The following is a 22,172-nucleotide window of genomic DNA, read 5'->3' on the forward strand; positions in this document are numbered from 1 at the left end:
ATGTGAGATTTAACTCACCCTTTTCGCAACAAAGTTTACTTATAAATAAAGTCAAGATGGAGTAAAGAATTAATGAAAAAAGAAATTACAAATGAAATGAGTAGGATTATGAAATTGTGCAATAGTTTTCAATTTCATAGATAGACAACCCCAACACCTTGTACAAAAAGAACAAGAGCAGTAAATAGTTTGCCATATCTACTTCATTGAGCAATCATCAATCAACATCCATACAACCAACCCTTCACCCCATTTCTCTCCCTTCCTTCTCTATATAACCAACCAATACTTTTCATTCTCCATTTCTTAAACTTCCAATAATAATAAAATAAAAAATAAAAAAACTATTTTAGTATTAAATCATCAATATACTTTCTATTTGATGAGTTGATCTGAGTTGTCCACTCCCCTCAATTCCTTCCCAAAAGCTAACTCCTTTTTCCCACTTTTTTCTTCCAACAATCTCCTTAATCCATTTTCTTTATTTTTATATATAATTATTTATTTACTTATTTAATATTATTATTTTTTCATTCTCCAAGACAAACAATAGGGGGGATGCTACTACCCTCATAGGGTGGCTCTTTTTGTCCACTCTTATATGCAAATGGTACCTCAAAGTGCTTATATATATATAAGCACTTGTGGTGATTCTTACAACTAAATTAGTAGTATTAGTATTAGTATATCTTCTTCAAGTTTATGGCTATCTTCATTGGAATTCTTGGTTTTGTTTTTGTGTTCTGTTTTTGCTCTGCTCTTTTGAAATGGAATGAGTTAAGATACAGAAGGAAAGGTTTGCCACCAGGAACAATGGGGTGGCCTGTTTTTGGAGAAACAACTGAGTTTCTTAAACAAGGTCCTAACTTTATGAAAAATCAAAGGTCAAGGTAATTAAAAACATCACATTTAGTATTTTTTAATTTTTTTTTTTTTTTTTTGGTATTTTTCATCATCATGGTTTGGTTGGTCATTTTTGTGCATGTTTCAATAAGTTTAATCTTCCTATGTTTATGATTTTTGCAAGTGGAATAATTTGTTTGAAAAGTTTTTATGAACTTGGGTTTGAAGATTATTCCATTGGAATGAGTATTAGTACTATGTAGTACTTGTTTAATTTTCTTTGCATTTTCCTAATTGAAACTTTTGTTATTTTTTCAACTTCCCCTGCATGGCACTGTGATTTGTTACATTAATTAATTAACTAGCCTATTGAAGGTCTTACGAAATAAGGATGACACTGTAATTTTGTCAAAGTTAATTTTAATTTTTGCCAAAATTATGTTTTATCGGTGATTGTGTCAAACTCACTGTTGGTCTAAACGTGCAAAACATAATACAACTATGTCTTGTCCGGTTTATAAGAGGCGAGTCACTTTTTAATTGTATTGAATAATTGATGTATTTGGTTTATAAACAGTAACCCGAGGAAATAGTTACTATGATCCATGGAATAACATTCACATCATGATTTAGGAATGTGTGAAAATGAAAAACTAGTGTTTATCGGACAAAACATTTTCTTGGTGCATGTTTGGATTTACGGTAAATTTGATGGAATCATCATAAGGTTGAAGCTCTAAAATGTAAAATTTATTAAAATTACAGTGGTTATTTGTGATTATGCAAAAACTTACAATGATTCCAAAAATGCACTTAATAAGATTTTCTCAAACTAGTTTAAACTAAGTGTAAGGTAAATATATCTTATTCATGTACTTTTTGGTCATTTACCAAATTTGTTATGATCGTAACGTTTTTTGGTATAACTTTTGTGAATGGCAGGTATGGAAGTTTTTTCAAATCTCACATATTAGGGTGTCCTACAATTGTATCAATGGATCCTGAACTAAATAGATACATATTGATGAATGAAGCAAAAGGGTTTGTTCCAGGATACCCTCAATCCATGTTAGATATCTTAGGAAAATGTAACATTGCAGCTGTTCATGGCTCCACTCACAAGTACATGAGAGGGACTTTACTTTCAATCATTAGCCCCACTTTAATCAGAAATCAGCTTTTACCTAAAATTGATGAGTTCATGAGAAAACACCTAAGTCATTGGGATAACAAAGTCATCAACATTCAAGATAAAACTAAAGAGGTTCGTAAGTTCGTAACTTTCTGCATGTTTAAATTGACGGTGAGTTTGAAGAATTACAATGTCTTATTGCATCGTGATTTTGCCGGAAGCTACATTTTTTAACCTAAAACAAAATTACCGTAACATTGTAATTTCTTGAAACTCACCGTGATTCCAAACATATAATTTTTTTTTTGCGTCATAATTATATCTTAGGTCAAAATTATGTTTTTTGAACAGATGGCATTTCTCTCATCCTTGAAACAAATTGCTGGTATGGAGTCAAGCTCAATTTCTCAGCCTTTCATGACAGAGTTCTTTAAGCTTGTTATAGGAACTCTCTCCCTTCCTATTAACCTTCCCGGCACAAACTACCACAACGGATTAAAGGTATATAAAGTTAAAGCCCTTCGTCTTTTCCGATTAGTACATAAACATGTGTTCGGTCGAGCGGTATACAACTACCGCCGTAAATTTAGAGTTACCGCAGTAATTTTTAGAAGCTCCAAAGTGTAACTTCTAATCCACCGTGATTCTGGTGTTCATAAAAAACGCGAAAAAATTTCTAAAATTTTTGGTGTTTATGAAATGTATCATGAATTTTTCATGATGATACTAATGCTAGTACTAATTTTGTTTAATTAGAAAGTGATGAAATATATTTGATTGATTCTTGTAGGCAAGGAAAAGTATTATAAGCATTTTGAGTAAAATACTAGAGGAAAGGAGAGAATCAAAAGATAACTATGAAGACATGCTTGGTTGTTTGATGAAAGGAAATGATGATAGATGCAAACTAAATGATGAGGAGCTTATTGATTTAATCATTACAATAATGTATTCTGGTTATGAAACTATTTCAACTACATCAATGATGGCTGTAAAGTACCTTCATGATCATCCTAAAGTTCTTGAAGAAATGAGAGTATGTGCAAAAGTTCTAATTATTATTGCTTTTTTTTTCCTTTTTTAATTGAGTTTTTTATTATAAAGTTCTCATGATAATGTTGGAATTGTGCAGAAAGAGCATTTTGCTATTAGAGAAAGAAAAAAGCCAGAAGATCCTATTGATTGTAATGATCTTAAGTCGATGAGGTTTACTCGTGCGGTAAGAAGTGTACTAGTAATATCGTTTCAAAGTTACATCGTGGACTAGTACTTTAAAATCGTCTAGAAATAGAAGTTCTTTGTCTTGTTTGTTTGCACATCTGAGACGATGATTTGATCACGTTGATCAGACATTACAATAAGAAGGACCGTGCATTTCTATTTCTGAGGGTTGATTTCAATCTTCATGACTATTTTCAAGTACTACTGGCCCATGATGCAGCACTAGGCGATGCATCATAGAACTTGAATTCGGATTTCCTTTCGTCACGAAGTCGGGACATCGGTGGTTATTTATCAAGATCTATGTATAATAATCAAAATACAAAGCATGAATCTAGACCTTCTGACCTTGATCGAACGACCATTGATGTCCTGAATTCGTGAATGTGGGGGAATTCGAAATTCTTGATCAAACTATGTAGAATATTAAATTAATCTAATGTATTTTGCAGGTAATTTTTGAGACCTCGAGATTAGCAACAATAGTTAATGGAGTTCTGAGAAAAACAACTCATGACATGGAATTAAATGGTGGGTTTTTTTGAGTGGCCTATTTCATTTCTCCAGCTCTTATGTATTTATGTTTATGGGCTCAAGATAAATGTTTTGACTTTTTGGGCTTATTTCAGCAACTTTTTCAGTATCAATAAAGCTTTTTAAACAGTAACTACAAAAAGAAATTCATCCCTAGGATAGTGTATTGTTCACATGGCATTGACTACCCCTTCAACAAACCAACTAGTCCCTTTTCATTGTATCAAAAGTTTACTAGAAAAAATGCATCTTTTCCAAATTACTTAGATTACTTTAATAGGGAGCATCTTAAGGATGTTACAAAATTGTTCCTAGTACTATAAAAAATTATCACTTCATATCGAAGTCGTATCTGGTATCCAATGTTTATTGGTCTCTTGCACAACCCTGACACATGATTATATTCAAAATTATATTTTTTAAATTATTATTGGTGTTGACGTGTCACTATTAGTGTTGTATTTGGTGTGTACATGTGTATGTGTCACTACTTCATTGATTGTGCTAATTAGAGCTTTGTTATGAATTATGTTTTCAGGCTATTTGGTTCCTAAAGGATGGAGGATATATGTATATACTAGAGAGATAAATTATGATCCATTTCTTTATCATGATCCACTAACATTTAATCCATGGAGATGGCTACAGGTTGGTGACAATCACCAATACTATTTTATTTGATTATATAAAAAAAAATCTTGAAATACTAAGTAGCATAATTAACATGAAAATTGAAAATGCAGGGTAATAATCTAGAGTCACAAAGTCACTTCTTGATATTTGGAGGAGGCACTAGACAATGTCCTGGAAAGGAGCTGGGAATAGCAGAAATTTCTACTTTCTTACATTACTTTGTAACTAGATACAGGTTATTTACTCTCTCCATCTAGTCATAATTGTCATTTTTTATTTACCCTTGTCTCATTATAAATACTACTACTATCATTTTTAAGATTCTTATATTTATTTGAGTAGTTGAAAGTAGCAGTAGTAATAAAATAGTTAGGTAAACTATTTAATAATGTATGGGATATTACTGGAAAAAAAAAATTAACAATGTTATTTTTAAACGTGTCCACGTGTCTGTTCACATATACAAACTGTTGTCACATATGACAAAACTGACAGAAAGGACTAACTAATGGAATTACGTAAAGTGTCAAATTAATACTTTTTAAACGTAAGAGATCAAATTTAAACCTAAAATAAACGTAAGATGTGTAGTTAATAAAAAAAAGTTCTAGCAGTATATTTTGTTGATTAAGTATTGATTGATGCTGTACATTCTATGCAAGAATTTTCAATGCTTTTAAAAAAATGTCGGTTTGTCTGATTTGAGAATCGAATATATTAATTCCATGAACAGTTTCTGACATATGATATTTATTGTTACATTGCAGATGGGAAGAAGTAGGAGGAGATAAACTAATGAAATTTCCTAGAGTTGTGGCACCAAATGGATTACACATAAGAGTCTCATCTTATTAACTAGCCTTTGTATAGATAGTACAGCACATAGTAGTACTAGAGTTTTTGTTTTGTACTTTTGTATGATAAATTATTAGTAATGCTCTAACAAATTAGAAATTCATCAAGAAAATTTAGATTCTTGTTCTTTTTTGCAACAACATTTAAGACCATTCAACTGTTTTTTGAGCAGCATTTTATTTATGTAGCTAATTTTTTATGGTTGAAATGTGGGGTGTGAATAGTAAGTTTAGAAAATTGACTACTTTGTTCACTAGTTAAGAGGCCTAGCATGTCAGTGTTATTAGACCTAGCCCATATTTAATAAGTAATAGTATTCCTTGTCCATGGACCAGACTATATCAAAACGTTGATCAATGCTAGTAGTGTGTCACTATCCATAGGAAAATAACAAAAAATAAAAATTTTCTCAAATTATATGCTCCCAAAAATTAAAACTTCTACTCCCACAAATTACAATAAATTCTAATAAATAAAATTCATTCGGGAGTAGTTTCGCTTCTGTTTGGTTTTGTTTTTTCTTTTTGTTTTTCTCTCTATTGTAACAAAAAAAAATTGAATTTATTGAAACATAGAATATGCATAGCAATGTAGTTTTATATTTTCTTAAAAATGTAAGAGCATGTTTGAGATTATAGAATTTGTGAGGTATGAGTACAATTTGAGAGGGTAGGTGTTATAAATTTGAGGGGTTGGTATTAGCAATATATCGAGTTAGTTAAAATTTAGTTAGTTAGAGTTTGTTATAAGATAGTTGGTTGGTTAATTTTTCACAAGCTCTATATATAAAGTTTCTCATTTACTATTTTTAAATAGATCATTCAACATAAATTCTAAGGATTTTACTTTGTATGAAATTCTCTAGCTTGATTTATAAACGAGAAGAAGGATTAATTTCCTCTATAATTTACTCCTTTCACTTTCAAATGATGCACAGTTTGAGAACATGGGCTCTTTATACTGAAAGTTATTGGGCTGAGATTTTGAGAATTGTGTCTTGTTTGCCTTTTTTTTTTCAAATAATTTCTTTTCTGCTTTCATAGAGACTCTCACGCTCCTTGAATTTTCATAAATATCTTGCTCGAATTTTACAATTTGAAACATGTTTTTCTTATTTAGGATTCTAGAATTCGAATTAGGGTGTTTGAATTCTAGAATCAAAACTAGAATTTTAGAGGGGGAAAAATTACATCAGAAAGAAATGCCTAAATATTTTATCACTTTTTTTGTTTCTTATAAAAAGAATTAAATGGAGTATTTTCTATTGACATCTCCACCTAAGAATAAAAGATGAGGTAGTCCAACTTTCAACTTTTGAGGTCACATTCAGAAAGATGGCAGAATCACCACCCATCATAGAAAAGACTCATTTGTATTGCGGTTTAAAGCAACTCATATATATAGCATTTTCTAACTTAATATAATGAAAAACTTAAATATCGAATAAAAATTAATAAAATGTATCAAAAATAAAAGTTAATAGACCCGTGCAAATGCATGAATCTCTAAACTAGTTAGCACAAAAGAATGAATACATCTAACATATTGATTTTATTCTAAATTTTTTATTATAATAAAATTATCAACAAAGTTGAATTAAATAAGGAAAATGCTGAAAGGCACGAGAGTTGTTGTCGTGAAAATCCCGCGAGTGACTTGGCATCCTGATGGGGCCACTCTCTTAAATTCATCTATAGACAAAAATGCCCAAATTAACCCTAAATTGTTCACCGCAAAATACTTCTCTGCGTTCCTTCACCCTCCTTCCTTACAATCAACTACGTCATCGCCATCGTTCCACAACCGTGAGGATCAAATCGAAATCGCCATCGCCATCGTTCCACCGGAATTATTCACTGACATACTCTCCTTCTTACCGGTTCCATCTCTTCTCCGTTCCGATCGACTTCAAAATCACTTCGTTCCTTAATCGATAGCATCAACTTCATCAACCTTCATCTCAGAAACTCTTTCAATTTCAATTTAAGCTTAATCCTTCGTCACAATTCTGATCTCTATCAAATCGATTTCTCTAACCTAACCACCGCCGTTCAACTCAACCACCCTCTCATGTGTTACAGTAACCGTATAACTCTCTTCGGTTCAGTAACAGTATACTACTCTCTTCTTTTTGTCTGCCTTTGATATCCTCTGATTTTTATAGGTGATGGAGTTCGTCTACAAGTCACTTGCTGCAAAACTCATTGTTGGCACTTGGCATTATAAGCTAAATTGAACTTGGTGTGTTGGATTAAGTGTTAGATTAGATTCTGTGAAACTGGTTTTTTTAGGATCTTGTTAGAAGTGTTTGTGTAGCTTAGTTGGTTGATTGAGAGTTGTTGTTTCCAAGTGTGTGTTTGGATTCTGTTTTGTTACTCCTGCTGTATTATGCAGGTTCTGTTTGTTGCCTTGCCTTTATACTCAAGGTTTTATTCTAATAAAGTTGTTTCCAAATAAAAAAAGAAGTAAATATAGTTATAATAAGCTTGGTTGTTTTGCAATGTGCAGTAGGGTGATTGTGTGAAACGGAAACAATGGAGATAGAGATAAAAGAACAATAATAACAACAATAAAGGCAACAATAGAGATGAACCGGCCGCAATAGATATAAAGAATCGATGACAGTGATGAATTAGTGTTTACTGTTGACAATGGCTGCTGTTTTGTAGCATGTATGGTTGTGTTTTGCAGGTTTTCCATGAATAGCAGTCTAGCACTCTAGCAGGTTAAAATTGCAAGGGAAGGAGTTAAATAGGTAGCAACCATTAATAAACTACTACTCAAGATCAAAATGGTGCACAATTGCTAAACAAAGACGGAGTGCTATGCTGATATGTGCGACTAGAGAGTCAACCGCAGAATAATTTCGGTTAAAATACTTAAATTAATCAACTAATTATAACTGAAGGCAACAAGATTATTCTAGCTAGTAACATAAGGAAAAGTAATAAAGATAAATTATACTCACTGTTGAATTGAACGAAATGCAGAGTAGTTGCAGTGTTGGTATGGAGAGGTTATTATGCGGCGAGAACCACAATGATGACAACAACGAGAACAACGAGAACGACGACAAAGGCGTCAGAGGCTTCAATGGAGACAACCAGAATGAAGATAGACAGCAATAAAAACAACGAAAACGACAACCGCAACAATAGATATATCGAGTCGATGATAGTGAATTAAACTGTCAATAATGGTTGATGGCGGCAAGTCCTAACAGTGCGCGCTTTGGATTGATATAGGATTAGTGGGTAGTTTACATTCTTGAACAAAATAACACCGACGCGCTGCAAAATTTTCTCTACAATATTTTTTATTTATTTTATTTTCATATTAATTTATTAATAAAGGAAACTGGTGGCAAGTGGTAACGCACGTGTTCGTGCAATTTCGTGGGGTGCCTATCGCACCATATAGCACAGCTGATTAAATAATTTTATGGTTTACACAATTATTCTCCCAAACTCCAACCTAATTAGTAGCAAGTCCCTTACAACAAATACAAGCATTTGCATTTGGAATATCCGGACAAAAATAATAGCAAGTCTCTTGTGCAATAGTAGTCTAAGCAATGATCATAATCAATTGTTAATCCTGTAACCATTTAAATATGTTAGTTAAAAATTTATCAAAAATGAAAGCAATGCACAAAAACAAGCAAACAAATGATTGATAAATGGAAAAAGCCATTGTATAAGATTTAAATTTCTGTTATATTTTGTGTGACATACATGGTTAATGTTTATTATATATTGTCAATGTGAGTATATTATAAAATTTGTTAATATTTTTAAGTCAAAATAAAATTTTAATTAGGAAACCATTAAATAATTATTACTACCTTATAAATTCAAATCAATAATTTGACTTTTCAAAGTAGGTAAATTCTTAAAACAAATTTTGATATTTGACAAATTAAAGTATTCATTGATATTTGAATACTTTGAGTGGTAGATCAAATCGTTATGTTCTCATTTTCTTTTACTTTGTGCTTATGACCTTCATTGCTTTCATTTTAGATGTAGGTCATAGTAAAATTGATGAAAAGCCACTTCATTTTAGAAAGGTGAAAGTTGTAACACAGGTATCAATCATAGCTAAAATGAACATTTGCATTTCTTTGTTGATAATATATATGAACATTTGCTTCAATAATTTGCCATGACTTCCAAAATTGACTTTTTCTTTGTTGACAGTATATGAATAATTGCTTCAATATGGTATAATAACTTCCAAATTGGTTGATATGCCTTCTGTAAATTAGAGTTGCTAGCTTAAAAGATTTGGGTTGTGTGCGGCCAAAACCTCATGACTACGCACAACCAACCACATTTGGACCGCCTAATCAGACGATCCAAATTTTAAGCTTATTATTTTAGATTTAAAAAAAAAATAATTTAAAATATGCATTAAATTATAGTGTCCACTTTTGCTTGAATGATTCAGATTCAGTAGTGACTTTATACCAATCAAGCATAAAGCATAACATACAATGGCCCATATAGATTTACATGTTTTTATTTCAAACTAGCATATAATAGAAGGATAATGTACTCATTTCTAAATCGAGATAGAAACTGAATACTAGAATACTTAATTTCTCAATCCTGAATCAACTCTTATTATAAATAAATAAATTGTAAGATACATGACAAAAATGACATTTTAAGTAAAAACAAGAAACAGAAACATGAGCTAATAAATCATACATCAATATAGCCTTCCTATGAGACTCATTTGACTTGAAAACTGATGCAGCCGTGCGCCCTAAGAGCGCATTGTCCTTTATTTCTTCTAAAGCTCAAAGCATGAAATTACTAAACAGAATCACAGCTAACAATGCTGCAAATTCTAAACCACCAATAACATTAACTTGGAAACAAATACTAGAAAATAATATTACTATATAAATAATATCGCTTCAAATTACGTGGCAGTTTGTAGCTACCCAAAATTGATTCATGCTTTGCCGTTGGCTGCTGCTGGTTTGGCAGGGTTGAGCTCATCCCAAGATTCAATCCATGTGACCATGGCATCTGCCAACTTATCAAAATAAGGATCAATCTTGCTAAGTTTGGCCTTGACTTCTTTGGCGAGCTCGATGTAGCATTTCTGAACGGTGGTAGCTTCTTTTGATAGAACAATATTCTGGAAGAATGGAATAATGTCTTCTTGCCAGAAGATACCTTTGTACTCTTTCCTCAAGTTAACAAATGGGTTACTGGCCTTGCTGTGATAGATATAGGGAAGACCAGTCTTGACTCCCAATCCCAAGTGATCACAGATTACCTACACGCATAATCATCAAAGAAATTCTCAGCTGTTTTCATACAATAATATTCATAATATAAATATAGATTTAATTGAAAAGTACTATTAGGATTGACTTGTTTGAGCTTATTTACGGACAAAATCACTTGTGAGACTGTTTGAGAGAGCTTATAAAACAGGTTGACTTTAGTTTATCTTTTGTTATAAAAATAGTTTATAGATAAACACTTAGTATATGATAAGTGTTCAAGCTATAAGTGCTTAGTCAAACTGTTTATTCATACAGGGCCTAAATATAACCCTTAATTGTTTCAAGAGAATCGGTGGAGAAAAAGAGCAAAGAAAGAACCTTGATACACCAGCCAGCCCACATGTCGTCGTAGCGTCCAATAGGCTGACCATCACCCATAAGACCAAAGTACATTGCTGGTCCGATGAGCTCACGATCGAATGCCAAGTTCATTCCACACATGGGAAACAAAGTTCCTTTTGGTATGGTCAGAATAGCATCCACATACCTTAAAAATAACAATCACAAATACTCAGAATCAAGATTATACTCAAAATCATAATTATCGAACACTTCAAATTTTGTCAAGAGTGCAAGTGGAAGTAGTACCTAGTGTTCCTCTCAAGAGGCTTCACAAGCTGAGTAGGAGCATCATAGTCAGGGATGTTGAGCCAAAGACCATGAGAAACTGCAGTCGGTACACCTTCACGGAGACTGAAGGGGTAGCCACGAACAAAATCAGCACCTTCTCTGTAAGGTTCATAGAGGGTATTGAAAAAGAAAGGTGTTGATGGGCAGAGAAGGTTCTTGATATGCTGCTCAAGTGCATTGATCTGTTTCCCTGTTGGGTCAGTAGCAACCTAAGCCAAACCAACAACAAAATATAATAAGAACAAAGCTATGATGAGTCCTAACATTTTTTAAATAGATTAGCAATTTCATTCATAAAATCCTAGAATGTGCTGACACATAAAACAATTAGTATTAAAAGTATACATGCCAGAGTACAATCGGTAGCAAATGACTCAATCTATTTCACATTACTATTTACCAGGTACAAATATGGAAGGATCTGGTTTGCATGTAGTCACAATCTTGTGATTGTATGTCGGCCACTTATGGATCGTCTGAACTTGATCAAATGATCCAAATTTCAAGATTGGTAATTTAGATTTTTCAAAAATATCAAATTTGCATTGAAATCGGGACGCTGCAGTCGGCCACACTACATACAATCTGAATTCCTTAATCTAAAGACAATATTGTCGTGTCAAGTGTCTATGTGTCAGTATCATGTCAGGTGTTTGTACTGCGACAGATGTCTACGTGTCAGTACCGTATCAAGTGTTGATAAATTCGGATTAGAGGCAATATTGTCGTGTCAGGTGTCTATGTGTCCGTATCATGTCAGGTGTTTGTACTAGGACAGATGTCTACATGTCTACATGTCAATACTGTATCAAGTGTCGGTATCGTATCCAGTGTATATGACAGTGACTCACTCATATGACAGTGATTCATTCATAAGTTAATAGTTAAGCAAACGAATTACAGCTAACACCATGGACCAATATTAAGACTTTCAAGACAATGCCAAACAAATGAAGATCCAATACATACAATGACTAACAAATGAAAGATCTAATTCATACAATGAATAAAAACCCAAAAACAGTTTAAACAATGGTACCAAAATTCATTACACACATACAAACAAAAACACAAACAATAAAAAACAGAACAAGATCCAAAATACAAAATTCAAAAAACCAGATCAAGATCTGAAATAAAAAACCAAAATTGAACAAAACCCAGATATAAAAATGAAAAATTGAAAGAGGGTATGAAAAGAAAAAACTCACAAAGCAATCATCATCAATGGTATAGATATACTTCTTCTTAGAAACCATGTAACCAAAACAACGACATGCAGAATCCTTGAATGAGATACAATTAGCCTTAGGACCAAGAATCCTGTTAATGTCATTACGGTTATAGAGTTCATAATCAAAACCATCAGGAACTTTGATTGTTTTTGAAGGGTCGCCATCTTGAACAATGATGAGATGATAAGGTTGAAAGAATGGTCTCCACATCTCTAAGAAATCAAGGTTTCTTATTGTTGGGATCACAATGTCAAGTTCATCTTTCAACAATGGTGTCGGTGAAGCCATGATGGTAGTGTGAGAGAGAGAGAGAGAGAGAGAGAGAGAGAGAGAGAGATTAGAGAGAGAGATTTGAAAGAAGAATGAGAGAAGAGAGACAGAACATAAAGGAGACTATGTAGGATGAGAAAAAAGCTGACACGTGAGAGTCCGATGTTAGCGGCACGAGTGAGGGTGTTTGTGTAAGGACACGTGGATGAATGTAAGAGGTATGATGACTGTTTCAACTTTCAAAAGTTGGAAATTTGGTGGTTTTTTGTTTGTTTGGTTTGCCCTACAAATCTATAATCAAGTTTCAACACTCAATAAACATACTATGGACCATTCACATCACAATAAGTAATCGTCTCTCCAATGAATATTAGCATATAAAATGTTGTTGGATTCGTCTTGATGAGTATTTTAAATATATCAAATTTTTATAATTTTTACTATTATACAATTAAAAATATTAATCGTAAGTTATGCATCGACATACATGAAACAGTAAACTATGTCATATATTTTAAAGTATTGGGACGGAGGGAGTAATAGAGTAAGTATTCGGGGATTGTGAGATGTTAATAATTTAAAAGTAGAATATTTTTTTTTTTTTACAAAAGTAGAATATTTATAATAGAAAGTATAATATGTTAATTTAAAAAAAAATGATTTTTAAGAATATTCTATATTCTTGTCATATATTTTAAAGGTACATATTAGCATTTGTCCAAGTGTTATGGGCACAAACAAAGGAAAAAAATAAAGTGTTTGAGTAAATGACAACATCTCAAAATAATAGAATTCCATATATGTAATTTTTTTTTAATAAATATCTAGCTAGCTTATACTATAAAAAGAATAAATGATAAAACATTTTGAGTAAAAACATAATGATAATGACATTGTTTTTAGAAAGTAGAATATGTTAATTTTAGAAACAATTTAATTTATGATTTTTAAGAAGAATATTTTTATATTGAAATTCTTATCATATATTTTAAATGTACATATTAGCATTTGTCCAAAGTGTTACATGGGCAAAAAAGCAAAAAAAAAGTTTGAGTAAATGACAAAATCTCAAAATAATAGAATTCCGTATATGTAATTTTTTTTAAATAAAATAAATGTCTAGCTAGCTTATATAAAAAGAATAAATGATGAAACATTTTAAGTAAAAACATAATGATAATGACATTTTTTTAATGAAATGGTATTATGGGGTTATATGATAAAAATTGTATCTATGTATGAACTATAGTTCAAAATTATTCTTTTTATTTGAGAATTTCAAACGTATATTCTCTTCTTTTTTTGATAAAATCAAACGTATATTCTCTATATTTATAGATTCAAATTTGTTTATTCTTTATTAATATAGAGAATATATCTGTTTATTAAATTCATCCCAATGATATTGTAATAGAAGCATCGCATATTTCATTGATACATTATGATTTCAAAAGAAAAAAAGATTATGATTGAAAAATCAATTTTGGTCCCTTTTTTTTTAAGGTAAAAAGGTAGTAAATAGTGTACTACTTACAACACCTTAGATATATAAATAAAAAGAGAGATATAGATAGAGAAAGAGAAGGGGGACATAACCAAAACATTCTCAAGAAAAAAGCAAAAAAGTAAAAAGATAAATCAAAGAAAAAGAAACCCAAGAAACCACCCAAAGATTTTTATTATTTTTCATTATTTTATCTTCTCCTGCACCATTTCACTAGTTAGAGTTAGAACTACCGATTATTAGTTGTTTTGAAGTTTGAACTACTTTGAGTTTTAAGTTGATTTTAATTTTTGTTTTTTGCTTTATTAGTTGTTTGAATTTGAGATTTTCATATTAAAGCCAGTCAATTATTTTGTAATATCAAGTAGCTTTTATTTGTGTTTTATGTTTTATTTTATGTATAATTACTTATTTTAACCGCTTTGCGACTTCCGTTATTTGCCCGCTACGATATCCGATATTTCTCATATCAATTTTTTGGCAATCCGCTTTTTTCCGCGATTCACTGTTAACAAGACTGAGATTGGATGAATGAATCCATTGTTATTATTATTATTATTATTATTAAAAGCATATTTGAATATAATAGTGCTTGAGAGATGGGAAAAAAATAAGGAAAATGTTATTCAACACGATTTTTAAACGAAAATACAACAAATATATATTTTTTATTTTTTTAATATTATTTGTATGCATCGATTTTCGTGCATATAAGTGGTAAAAAGATGTGTCAATTGTGTGTCCCCAAATTTTATTTTTAGATAACACTCCTCAAAAAATAATTGCCTTTTCACAGCTAAGAAGTATCTTTGCATGATGATTGGTCAAACTTGTATCGACAAAAAGAGACCACTTATGGGCATATATATATCTTGAAAAGCGATTTATCTCAATTTCCCTTAAATTAGTGGTGTTTTCATTTTCTTGTCATCAACTCAATCAACTCAACGTGCACTACACCTATTAATATACTCTCTCCGTCTCTTAATATAAGTCTCTTTTACAATTTTTTATGTTTATTAAAAAAAGTTGGTAGTATAATAAATATGTATTTTTTGAATATTACAATTACTATATTATCTTTTGTAAAAATATGTATTTGTAATATCTCTATGTATTTCAATACAAAATAGGATTATTTTTAAAAAAATAATAATAAATATGTTCAGGGACGGAGAGAGTATTTGTTTGTGATGGTTATATGATTATGCTGTGCATTTCCCCTTAGACGGTGAAAGACTATTCTAATTTTTAAAATTTTCAAACTTTTCCCTTCATGATCGGAAAAGGTGAAGTAATTTGAGTCAAAGCCAAAAGAGTATTTAAATTCAAATAAAATAAGTAGTTTAGAGTATCGCTTATGATATAAGTACTTTTTAATATTAACATGTATTTTTTTTTTGTTTACAATATTAACATGTATTTTTAACACATTTTATTTTAGAAAATTTAATATTTCGACAACTAAATTATATTGTCAAATATCTTTTTATTTTACTAGTTAGAGCATCTTTAAGTGGTTTACAAAATAGGGATTGCATTCCATTAAAGATGTTACTCGTATCGGATGAAGAAGAAAATAGGTGTCTATGAAACAAAATTAGAGTATTTTTTTGTGTAAATTGAGAATCTCTCTGTGCACAACTGCAGAGATTAATCCTTCAAGTCTTATGGGACCCAAATTGATGGCAAATTCTTCATAAGAATTTTAACACTGCTGCATACTTGCTAAAGATCGAACTCAGAACCTTAGTTAAAATAAAATTAAAATAAAATAATTAGAGTATGTACTGTATATAAATGACGGTATTAGATTCATGAGATATAATTTTGCGGTGTAATTAAGTTCTCGTAATAGATTTTCATCTTAGAAGGAAGGGATTAAAGAAACTATAATTACAGCGCCACGCAAAGGAGGGAATTGTAGTCTGTGGGGACGGCTGACTCTATGGAAAGAAAGGGTTGTCCTTCGATGCGGAGAAAATGGCGGAAAAGAATTTCCAAAACGTAAGGAATTAAAAACTTACACGTTCTCAATGCTTTGGAGGCATTGGGGCAACGAGGATTTTCTAATGTTATTATTGAGTCGGATTCCAAAAGTGTGGTCGATGAAACTCATCATTTACGCGCCGGTAGTTCTGAGTTTAGTTTACTTATTAATCACATCAATAATGTTTTGACTTGTAACCCAAACTTCATGGTTAAGTTTATTAAGCGGCAAGCGAATATGGTTGTCCATTCTCTTGCTCGGGCGGCCATTTCTTGACCTCGCCGCTGTCATTTTGAATCTCTACCACTTTGTATTACTCCTTTATTGAATAATGAAATGATATAAACTATTGTTGATCAAAAAAAAAAAAAAAAGAAACTTACACGTTCCACTCCAAATCTAACGTTATTCACCTTTACGTTAATTACTTCAATCAATTATTCTCTCCGTCGCAATTTGATGGATAGAGTTGACTGTTTTACGCATGCTGCTGCATAACTTTGACGATTAATATTTTTAATTGTATAATAGTAAAAATTATAAAAATTTTATATTTTGAAAATACTCATCGAGACGAATCAAACAAAATCTTGTATGCTAATTTTTTTTTTTGTTTATTGGTAGAAAAATAAAGTCAAAGCAATATGTGTGAATAGTGCACAATAGTGAAATGTGTCAATCAAATTGAGACCGAGAGAGTAAAACACTAGGGGTTGACTTTCTACTATTTCAAGAAATAAGTTAAAAAGACAATTACTAATTAACTAGAATAAATGAAAATTGTTCAATTATACTAGTATATCTTTAAGAGTACTCTATCCAGACATAAATATAAACAGTTTTTTTTTTGCTAATATTTGTGTCTGGAAGGAGTATAATTTTATTAATTAGTAGTATTAATTAGTTTAAAAATAGTTAACTTTTCCTTATAATATTGACCAAAATTTGAAGTGTTTTTTTGCACATAATATTCCCTGTGAACTTTCTCAATTACACATCTTTAACTCTTATTTTCAAATAAAGGAGAAGCAATAGCAATGCTAAAAGCCATGAAGGAGCTACAACAAAGAGGTTTTAATAATGTTATCTTTGAAACAGATGCTCAAAACATTGTGAATGCAATCCGGCATAAGAATACCGAGATGTTTGAATATAGTGCTATTATTCATAAGATTAAATGTATGTTGTCTTTAAATTCCAGCTTTGAGGTGAAGTCCATAAAGCGACAATCGAATATGGTTGTTCATACATTAATTAGCTAGAGTGTCCATTTCTTGGTCTCGTCGCCATGTTTTCGATTTGATACCATCTTGTATTAACAACTTATTATATAATAAAATAATATGATTTTCCTGTTGTCAACAAAAAAAAAAAACTCTTATTTTCAAAGAAGTATTTGCTCTGTATTTACTTGAATAAAGCTTTTGCATGAAACTAAAAGATGAATTAAAGAATAATATAGATTTGATCGAGTTCTACCAAAATATTGTTCGTTCAGAACAATTTTTTTTTTAACAACAAATATATTATTATAAATAACCGGTCTATGTACAAGACAAACAGATATCGGAAAAAACGAAACTACGAAACAAAGGCGTCGTATATAAGCGGAACACCAATAAATAAAGGCAAAACTAAACACCACCTAAAAGAGGAACCCTTCAAGATTTTAAATTTTGAATTGAAATAATTTCTTTTTCTTCAGATTTAACTTACATCGCAAACAAACTCCAATCATTAAAATTATATTTTTCTAAATATGATAAAGTTAATAAAAAATTAAAAGGAATGAAGAATTATAGAAGTTTATTTTTACTTATATTTAAGACTAATAAATAAAAAAATTTGTTACTTAAAATCGAAACAGTAGTGGGTATTATGAGATCCGCATGTTATCCAAACAAATTTCTTTTAACACTATATAGATACCGTACACTTCATGATATATGTAAACAAAAAAATTGATTAAAAAAAATATGTAAGCAAAAATATTAAAAAATAACAAAAAATAGGCCGACTGTGTTCAAAACTTTGTGTTTAAAAAATATTTCCCATATTATTCATCTATAATTGTTTGTCACCGTCTCAAACAACCACCATTTTCAATCGCTATTACTTCCTCCGGTCCTATATACAAAAATAAAAACAAAAATTTAGATTCATTAAGAATTTAATGTATCTAGACCATATTATAGATCAAATACATTAGATAAATGACATGAAATGTAGTAGGATTTTAAAAGAAATGAACAAAATGACAGCATGTTATCGACATAATAGGTTGCGAAACCTACTAGGAAACTATAAAAAAAAAAAACTACACTAACACTAAAAAATGCAATAAAAATTATCTACAAAAATAAACATAAGTTCTTCATTTTTCATTACTTGATTCCAAAGTGTCTCAATGACTACTTATATAGTGCAAACATATAAGGCCTAAAAGGCTGAAGGCCCAACAACTAAACAACAATTAGAATAGTCCAAAATATAAATTCCACCTCTAATTTAACTATTAATATTATTTAAGTAATTCTATTAACTTTCATGATCCTGTCGTAATAAGTAAAATGTTCAGCTTTGGTGTTATTTGCAATTTGAAGGGGATTGAGAGGAATCGGTGGAAGGAGCTGAGAATATGATGAAAAACCAGTTCAAAATATTTATTTTCATCTATTTTAATTATATTTTTAATTTAAATAATTAAAAGAGAAAATAAATTTGATGTGGCAGCCAGCCACATAAGTGTGTGTCTAGTATCTATCAAAATTGAAGACAAGATGAAGAGGGGACCGAATGCCTTAATTTTTTATAATGAGAGAACTAAAATTGCGGAAAATAAAATAGGAAGGCAAAAATTGAGGATTTAATAAAATAAGGACAAAAAAAACTGCAGATAATAAAGCAAAATGGTGTAGTAATATGCTTGTAGGCATTTCAAGTTATTTTTCCACTCCACTTCAGCTACAACAAGGTGGATGTTTTGTTGATACTAACACAATACAAGGTTAAGTGTGATTTTCTATGCTTAGTATTGAGTTTTTGGGTGCATTGTAGGTTTATGATGTTTATTTAGGAAGGGGTGGTATTTAAGTAATATAAGGTTGGAGGGATCAATTAGAGGCCAATTGTATGATGTGATGTCAATTGTATTGTACATTAATTTGAAGGTACATGCTAACCGATGCTTCCGGGACACTGATTAAGAAAATCAAAAAAAGAAAGTTTTGAAAAGAAAAGAACACTTTAAACTTTTGAGGAGTTGATCACACAAACTCCAATACCAAATTACTATTTTTGCATCAATAACTCGTGTCCGGGGCACTGTTTAGCATTTTCCAATTTAAAATTGAGAATATGTTTAAGAGGGTTCGTATATTATGGACCCGTAAAAAGAGTAATCAAAGAATCTAAAGTGAACTAAATATCAATTTGAGTGGCCTAATTAAAGCCTACTTAGACACACACAAAAGTCACAAAACTGCCCCCCAATAATGGTTTACATGCTTTTTATTGCCAAACTATTCATGCAGATTCAATTTATATCTACCAAATTAATCGTGTTTGAATTTGAGCTAACAATGTCCAATATGTTTCCATTAGACAGAACGATTTATTGTAGATAGTACATGAATCATAACTACATGTGTGCCATTTGTCAAACATATGACGAATTTATAGATGGAGGACCAAGATTCTTCCATTATCTAAAAAAGTATTGTGCCAAATCATTATTTTTACATAGTTAGATGCACCCTCGGTATGATACATCATTATCATTATTTTACACAATTAGAAGTCATGATGCGGGACTAAAAATAAAGAATGTTTAAATTACAAGTAATTGCAATTCAATAAAAAAAAAAAAAAAAGAAGCTATTTTGCGGGGTTTTTAAGCCATTTAGCGGCGGTTTTCATTAAAATATAGTAATATAAAGGAAAATTTATAATAGCTAAAATTATTTCTCATTAAATAAATGCAACTAAACTCTCAAGGTAGCATATGTATCATACTTAAATGAACATCATTGACACAAAATTGAAACTATTGAAACAAAGAACAATAAAGTGCATCCAAACTTTGTAAGAATGAACTATTCACATATACAAGTGGAGAAAATGATACTAACTAGAATAGGTTTTTCTTCCTTTTATCCCACAAATTGTATATGCAATGCCAATGTATAATATGAACATCTATAAAATTTGTATAGAATTGGCACATTCAATAAACCATATACCAATTTAACCTCTGGTGTCCATATCTCCTCCAATTTAAAGTTCCTTCTTACAGCTTGTTGAGTAGTCTTATAAGAAATCATCACTGACACTGAGCTGGTCGGTTTAGGGAACTTGATCAACAAGTGTTGTGGCTGCTCTGTTTTCGTACTAGAATCGATTGACATATGCATCAAATTTTGGCCTGCATATGTATCACAGCAACCAAGATATATGTCAATGGTTTTACATAAAACATTACCCTTTTGCGGTCAGGACTTTGCTGAATTTTACGACAACGTCCATCTTAGGCACGAACCGGGTGCAACAATGTGACGATATCATTCACTTAACACATATGCGAATAAAATGGGATATCATTCGATGGATAACTGATGATTATATAGTTAGTATATTTTCTTGTAACCATCAGGTACCATTGAATAACATCCCAATTTATTGTGAGATTCGCTTTGCATACGAATCAAGTAAATAACCCGCACCTGAAAAAATTAAACTAAAAAGAGCAAGCAATATGTAATGATCAAAGAATGCAAACAAAAATGAAAACATGTTGCTGAAGTCAGTTGGTCATTGGCTGGTTTATGAAATCATAAATTTTCATCTTGTAATAAAAGAATAAAAAAACGGTTGCAAGATAAAAGTTTAATTCATCCATTTTATCATATCGTCAAAATTGTTGTCCAAAATTTGTCGTTAGAATATATTACTCAAATTTTATCACTATATAGTATATATCCGGTTCCTATATAATTTATTTTATTTTTTTGGTACAAGTCTCTATTTAATATTTGAATTTTTTTATTAAGGGGAAAATAAAAAGACAACAACACAAACTAACGAGGATGCTGCCTCAAGACACCCGTTGCATCCGCAAGCAGCACATGCGCTATTTAAGGAGACAGAGAAGTCCATAACTTAATATTAACATCTGACTGAGCACCATATTTAGCCAATCAATCAGCACATTCATTCCCTTCTCTAAGAGTATGAGAGAAAGAAAAAGACCAATTACGCGTCCGGAGGATACGAATCTGACCAAGAACAATTGCGTGAGGGTGAAAATTATTGTCATCTTCAAGAATGAGATCACTAGCTGACTTAGAATCAGATTCCAAGTTAATCATACGGTAGAATCTGGTTTAGCATATTTCAGTGACAAAGTAAGATATATTTTAGTGTATATTAGATACTATAGGACTATGAATATCTCTGTCCCTTATGATATTGGAAGCATCAGAGTTCTCATCTTGGTCTTTATTTGGAAGTTTTTTTTTTTTTATCAAGTCTTTATTTGGAAGTTGTCATTACAAAAGAAAAGATGTAATTTTGGTCTTATTGAGTGAATTTTGTAATATGATGAATACATTTGCTCTCGGGTGCTATTTTGATGTGAATGTTGATAATTTTGGTCTTATGGTTTTAAATTGCGATTCTAGTTTACGCTCTAATCTTTTATATTATAGGAAAATGCAGTCGATATGATCAAAATTGTGATTGTGATGTCGTTGCAGATGTCAGATGCCTCAAAATTCTTTATAGTGTGGCTGCAATTTAAAACCATGTTTGGAAGTATGTCTTCATGAGTTTTTCTTTAATGGTATCATGATTGATGATCATGTGCTAATGTACAAGATTCGGTATGTATTATGCGTTGCATGTTATTTCTGAGATAATGATTAGTATTTGAGAGATGCAAGCATTTGTTGGAGTGTCCTTTTGATCAGAATGGAATTTACTAAACTGTCCCTACTAAGCTTGCTTGATTCAAACTCATGTCT

The 22,172-nt window shown here is 30.9% G+C and overlaps 2 protein-coding genes across 2 annotated transcripts; one reads left to right on the forward strand and one right to left on the reverse strand.

The window, feature by feature from the left end:
• The first annotated feature begins 301 nt into the window (after positions 1-301).
• Positions 302-5,426, forward strand: LOC123893063 (cytochrome P450 85A). Its single transcript, XM_045942986.1, has 9 exons — positions 302-890; positions 1,786-2,107; positions 2,327-2,476; positions 2,766-3,011; positions 3,108-3,194; positions 3,649-3,727; positions 4,269-4,378; positions 4,474-4,598; positions 5,131-5,426. The coding sequence occupies exons 1-9, from the start codon at positions 703-705 to the stop codon at positions 5,216-5,218; spliced, it is 1,395 nt and encodes a 464-aa protein (XP_045798942.1). The 5' UTR covers positions 302-702; the 3' UTR covers positions 5,219-5,426.
• Positions 5,427-9,818: 4,392 nt separating this feature from the next.
• LOC123890653 (UDP-arabinopyranose mutase 2) lies at positions 9,819-12,811 on the reverse strand. Its single transcript, XM_045940297.1, has 4 exons — positions 12,365-12,811; positions 11,112-11,362; positions 10,842-11,010; positions 9,819-10,510 (listed from the first exon to the last, which is right to left on the reverse strand). Exons 1-4 carry the CDS (start codon positions 12,674-12,676, stop codon positions 10,181-10,183), a joined length of 1,062 nt encoding a protein of 353 aa, XP_045796253.1. The 5' UTR covers positions 12,677-12,811; the 3' UTR covers positions 9,819-10,180.
• Between the last annotated feature and the right edge of the window lie 9,361 nt (positions 12,812-22,172).

This window comes from Trifolium pratense, linkage group LG6 (genome assembly GCF_020283565.1).
Source record: "Trifolium pratense cultivar HEN17-A07 linkage group LG6, ARS_RC_1.1, whole genome shotgun sequence".
In the NCBI taxonomy this organism is placed as follows: domain Eukaryota; kingdom Viridiplantae; phylum Streptophyta; class Magnoliopsida; order Fabales; family Fabaceae; genus Trifolium; species Trifolium pratense.

What these genes read in the sequence shown, in the direction of transcription:
- LOC123893063 (XM_045942986.1), top strand. Translation starts at nt 703, where the DNA reads ATGGCTATCTTCATTGGAATTCTTGGTTTTGTTTTTGTGTTCTGTTTT. An exon ending in ACTACCACAACGGATTAAAG is followed by an intron (nt 2,477 to 2,765) that starts GTATATAAAGTT and finishes TGATTCTTGTAG; the next exon opens with GCAAGGAAAAGTATTATAAG. An exon ending in TACTTTGTAACTAGATACAG is followed by an intron (nt 4,599 to 5,130) that starts GTTATTTACTCT and finishes GTTACATTGCAG; the next exon opens with ATGGGAAGAAGTAGGAGGAG.
- LOC123890653 (XM_045940297.1), bottom strand. Translation starts at nt 12,676, where the DNA reads ATGGCTTCACCGACACCATTGTTGAAAGATGAACTTGACATTGTGATC. An exon ending in CCATTGATGATGATTGCTTT is followed by an intron (nt 11,363 to 12,364) that starts GTGAGTTTTTTC and finishes GGTTTGGCTTAG; the next exon opens with GTTGCTACTGACCCAACAGG. An exon ending in GGGCTGGCTGGTGTATCAAG is followed by an intron (nt 10,511 to 10,841) that starts GTTCTTTCTTTG and finishes TTATGCGTGTAG; the next exon opens with GTAATCTGTGATCACTTGGG.